At 33.7% G+C, this 5,923-nt stretch overlaps 1 protein-coding gene across 1 annotated transcript; it reads right to left on the bottom strand.

Annotated features, from left to right (window-relative positions):
• Positions 1 to 2,835: 2,835 nt before the first annotated feature.
• Positions 2,836 to 4,060, bottom strand: LOC141703224 (secreted RxLR effector protein 161-like). The gene is made up of 2 exons (XM_074506804.1): positions 3,921 to 4,060; positions 2,836 to 3,307 (listed from the first exon to the last, which is right to left on the bottom strand). Exons 1-2 carry the CDS (start codon positions 4,058 to 4,060, stop codon positions 2,836 to 2,838), a joined length of 612 nt encoding a protein of 203 aa, XP_074362905.1.
• Between the last annotated feature and the right edge of the window lie 1,863 nt (positions 4,061 to 5,923).

Raw genomic sequence — 5,923 nt, 5'->3', positions numbered from 1 at the left:
GATTCAGGTTCAATATATGGCATGGAATTGGTAGCGTGTACATACGAGGGTACATGTAAGGGTACATATAAGAGCAACATAATAAAAACATCTAAAGTGTAGTGTTGAAAATTTTGGCATAAATGAAAAATATATATAAAGGAGTATTACCGATAGGTAAACCATGGTGCAGAGACATCCATCTTTTCTGGAGCATTTACTTCATTGTTTACTGCAAATAATTCATAAACATATAAGTAAATATGTATTGGTCACTTGAGCAATAAAGATTTTTAAATCATGCTGGAATACTGAATATTTACTATGTTATGTGTATTTTGGGGAGAAAACTCATATCAAATTGGGGTAAGGATCATGTTCAGTAATCACGTAAGGTTGATCCAAATCTCGTTACACCAATATCCAAAATTGATATCATTAAGTCACTTGACACGGTTGATGGATATTTGAAAATGAATTAGAAATCGAACAAAAGAAATAATATGCTATGTATAAATAAATATTCAGATTTTCGACTAAGTTCGAATATGGATTCATTTTTTATTTAGGAGCAAAATAAATGTGAACTAAATCCTTTTCGGTTTGATAAAAAGATAAATCCAGAAATTTGGTTTCAATTACACCTAACCGAGGCAATCAAAATTTATCTATACATTTATCATCCAAATTAAGAAATTTAAATATAGCTTACCTTTGAACTTGAGAAAAGTCATGATGCAATTCAATTTGCATGAAAATATTGGGGTCGCGGAATATTGAAGATCTGTAAAAAATCGCAAACCAGTAAAAAATATTAAATCACGTATAAATAAAAAAGAACATAACATGGTGACATAATGTTTTTAGATTCTTGTTGGTATAATGTTGTGTTATGTTGGATATAATCAACTGATGAAGAAATACTTACATTTGTACATAATTAATACTTCAACACATATTTCGATTTAAATAGATTGTAAAATTTTGAGATACATACCAAGACGGAGATAGTCGGATGTGTACCGAGGGATAATGTAAAGAATGGAAAATGAGATTTCTTATATGGAGGGGATTGAAAGTATTCGTAAAATATGATAAACTTCTAGAGAGCAGTTTTGCAAACCTGATTGTTTGAATGGAAAAGGGAAGTGATTATATATCTCGCGATTTGACATAAATACACATAAACAACTATCTAACCAGCCTCTTGGATGTATAAACTAGTTAAATTTTATAAATATTTGCAGAAGAATCAAGAGATTAAGCCAAAGAAAGAGATGGTTTGATAAGATATATGAACAAGAGAGCGGCGGTAAGGGGGTGTAAAACCCTAAAATGAATACATGATGTGATAATAATATATATAAATATCATCCTATATCAACGGATCAGATTGGTTGATATTATGTATATCTGACGGCTGTTAACTAATCAAGGTTAAACTCGATTATGGTTAAAGGAACTAATCGGGTCGGAATTAATATATTTTTATGTGAATATCATATTCAAATGAACGTCTCTAGCCATTCTCTTTTACTTTGAATGTATTAGATTAATTAACTTTAGCAATCTATTTAGATTTACAATATTGTATCTTAAGAGTATATTCGCTAATTAGATTTAATATAAGTATTAGCTTAAAAGGAATTTATATTTTGGTTCTATGTAAGTAGAAGTTATGTTCTTAATATTGGAAAATTGTTAATATTTATATGTTAAACAACATGTAACTTATCATCATATTGTTAATGCATTAAGGAATTATCAAATAAAGCATTAAAATTTATGATAAAATGAAATAGAAGAAAGGAAAACCAAACTGTAAAATAAACTTTAAAATTTATAAGCAAGTCCGGTCATAGGATAGTAGTGACCAAGGGCTTGGGCTCAAACTTACAAGGGCCCTATTTTTTTAGGTTTTATTAGTGTAGAGAAAATAAAATTTATTCTTCAAAATATGGAAAAAAAATTATTTTCACTTTTGATGCACTTAACACTCTTTACCCTATAAAAATTAAATATTCCTTTCTCTTTCTTTACTCCGATACACACTTTTCTTATTGTCAAAATTATCTCATCCTACAATAAACAGGCCTACAATTATTTATTGTTCTACAACGAAAGCAAAACCCAAGTTGAATAAATAAGAATAAGAAAATAAACGAAAATCACATAAGACAAAGATTTATGTGGTTCAGAAATTCCTACTCCACAAGCTTTGTATTGATCTCTCACAATTCGTTATGTTATGATTTTACAATTACATTAGTATTTATAAGAGAAGAAACTGGTCCTAAATCAAATAATGCTCCATATCTGAAAAGTAAACTAATCCATAATCTAAGCTGAATCTGAATCTAAATAGTCTATTTTCATGGACTTAATTAATAGACTCCACAAACCCAACAATTTCCCCTTGGAGTCTAACATCTTCACTTCACTCTTGTGAATATAGTTATCTATACTCCAATCAATAATTCTAACTAGTGCAGCGCCTTCTCATCAATCAATTTTTAAGGCCAGTTGAAGTTACGCAAAGCTTCAACTTTTCATTGGTTACCACCTAAGTCAACATATCTGCAAGATCTTTTGAACCAAGGATTTTCTTTAGGGACAAAGTATCATTGCTTATCAACTCTCTTGCAAAGTGATATCTAGCTGAATATGCTTCATCCTAGCATGAATCACAAGATTCTTCACAAGATGAATAGCACTCACAAGATTCTTCACAAGATGAATAGCACTCTGACTATCTGCCTGTTTCCTGCCCAACTCCTCCAGAAAATTGTTCAACCAAATCATCTCCTTGCTAGCTTCAGAGATCAGGGCAGCACTCTTCCGGAGCGCCCGTTTGAATCAGTATAAGAGTTTAGCCATATATTCTGCTTCAGTGGTTGAAAGAGCAACACTCTTTTGAAATCGAGACATCCAACTAACTGCGGTGCCACCCAAAGTAAAAATATAACCCATTGTACTTTTTCTTGTATCCAAACATCCACCCAAATTTGCATCAGGGAATCCTTCAAAGATAAGATTTTTCTTACTGAAATATAATACAACCTTGGATGTGCCTTTCAGGTAGCGTAACAACCACTTGACTGCTTCCCAATGCTCTCTTCCTGGATTAGACAAAAACCTACTAACGACTCCCACTGCATGAGCAATGTATGGTCTTGTACACACTATAACATACATCAAATTGCCAACTGCAGACTCATGGGGAACTTTAGCCATATCTTTTATTTCTTCATCCATTTTAGGTGATTGCTTCTTCATGAGATTAAAGTAACTCACCAATGATGTACTTATTGTCTTCGCATCCTGGACACTGAATATTTACAACAATTTCTCAACATCTTTCTTCTGAGATAATTTCAAAGTACCTTCAGGTCTATCACTTATGATGTTCATACCAAGTATCTGTTTTTCTGCACCCATATCCTTCATCTCAAACTCCTCAGAGATCTGTCTCTTTAGCCTGTTGATTTTCCTCATGTTTGATTGTTATCAACATGCCATCAACATATAACAACAATATGATATAAGATAAATTAAACTGTTTAAAGTAACAACAATGGTCCATAGCACTCCTCATGTACCCATTCTGGAACCCAGACCGAAAACATTAAAAAACACATCATAAAGCTGTCAAACTTCAAGTACCGTTGTCTTGGTGCTTGCTTTAAACCATACAAGCTTTTTATAAGCTCGCAAATAAGTTTTTCTTTCCTAACTACCTGAAATCCCTCTAAATGAACCATGTAGATTGTCCTCAAGATCACCATGTAAGAACACAATCTTAAAATCCAGTTGCTCTAGATGTAACTCCTCTACAGCCGCAATACTTAGCATAATTCTAACTGTAGTCATCTTAATAACCGGGGAAAATATATTAATATAGTCATTAACCCTTTTTTCGTTGATAGCCCTTGACTACTAACCTCACCTTGTATCTTTTGATGCCATCAGGTTCTTTTTTGATCTTGAACACCGACTTATTATGTAAAGCCTTCTTCGCTGTGGGTAACTCTGTTAAAGACCATGTCTCATTCTTCTCAAGAGAACTCATCTCTTCATCCATGGCTGATTTCCACCAAACTGAATCATCCACCTGTACTACCTCTGAATAACACTGAGGCTCTCTATCCTCTTCAATAACATATAATATACTGGAGGAGAATATCTTTGTGGTGGCCTCACAATTCTCCTAGATTTTCTTACCTCAGTCTGTCGGGTACTGGAACCCTGTCATGGACATTCTCCGAACTCCCCACTATTTCATGCATGCAGATCTATTTCTTTAATATCTTCAAGCACTACTTTCAATTTCTTAGGTTGGGTCCTTTATAAACTCATAATCTTCTATAAGATTATAAACACTGCTTTCTCACTAAAAGTAACATCTCTACTTCAAACGATCTTCTTCGTCAGTTCATCCCAAAAAGAGTAATCCATGTTATCTGAGCCATAACCAATGAAGATACACTTCTTTTCTTTTCAGATCAAGTTTATCCATGTCATAATTTACACACACATAAGAAACATAACTAAAAACTCGCAAGTGTGCCTTCTTTTCCTGCCACTCTTCTTCAGGTATCTTGAACCCCAAAGGACTTCAAGGTCCTCTATTTATGAGATACGCTTCTATTTTAACTGCATCTTCCTAAAACATCTTTGGCAATCCTGCATGTAATCTCATACTATTGGCCCTCTCATTCAGGTTCTATTCATGCACTCTGTAACACCATTCTGTTGTGGTGTCTCTAGAATATTTTTAATCATTCTAATCCCAATTCTATGCAATAGCTTTTATACTCATTACTACTGTATTCACCACCATTATCTGACATCAAACTCTTCACCTTCAAACCGGTCAGATTTTCAACTTCAGTCTTCCACTTCTTGAAAGTAGAAAAACACATCTGATTTATTCTTCAAGAAATAAACCCATATTTTTTAGTGAAATCGTTAATAAATAGTGACATAGTAGAGAGATTTATCCAACACGCAACTGTTGTTGGACCATATACATATGTATGAACTAGCTCTAACTTCTCTTCGTCTTAAAGGGTCCTCCCTGATTTTGTAAAAGTAACACATTTCTTCTTTCCAAGAAACCATGGCTCGCAGAACCCAATTTCCATATTCTTCAACTCTGGAATATCCCCCTTCGAAGTTAACAACTTCATACCCTTTTCACTCATATACTAGGCCTTTTGTACCATAAACTTAAAGACCCAATTTCATCAGCATCTATATTTGCTTCATAGATGGATTCTTCAAACAATGTACAAAGTCCTTTTTTTCTCTCCACGAGCAATAACTAGATTTCTCTTTATAACATTCCACTGTTTGACTCCGATAGTAACTCGATACCCTTCCTTATCTAACTGACTACAAATAGCACATCTTCTTCACTCTAGGGGTGTACCTTATATCTTTCAATATCCAGCTAGTTCTCAAAGAGGTTTTGAGATTAATATCTCCCATGCCCACAATATCTAAAGTCTTGTCATCAGTAAGACAGACTTTACCAAAATTTTGAAATTTGAAATGTAACATTAAATCCTTGCAAGGGTAGTATGGAATGATGCACCTGAATCCATAACCATGATTCAACGGAACATTTAATACAACAAATCAAAGCATCATCATCCACCACTTCTTCAACTATGTTAGATGAATTATCCTCTTTACTCTTTCCTTTAGGATCGCATGAGTTGTGCACTAATTCCTGAAGTGACCCTTCTTCTAACAATTCCAACAAACAATATCCTTGCGATCTTTGGTTGTCCTCTCTTCTGTGACTTTAATCTGCTACGCCCTTATCCTGCCCCATTATGAACTTTCTTTCTCTACTCTCAGCCATTAACAAGGAACCTCACGACTCTCCTGAGTTTCTTCTACAAATATCTTTTCCAAGAATCGAATCTCGAACTCCATG

The sequence above is a fragment of the Apium graveolens genome, unplaced genomic scaffold (assembly GCF_009905375.1).
Source record: "Apium graveolens cultivar Ventura unplaced genomic scaffold, ASM990537v1 ctg6348, whole genome shotgun sequence".
Classification (NCBI taxonomy): Eukaryota; Viridiplantae; Streptophyta; class Magnoliopsida; order Apiales; family Apiaceae; genus Apium; species Apium graveolens.
This window is presented reverse-complemented; position numbering and strand designations above follow the sequence as displayed.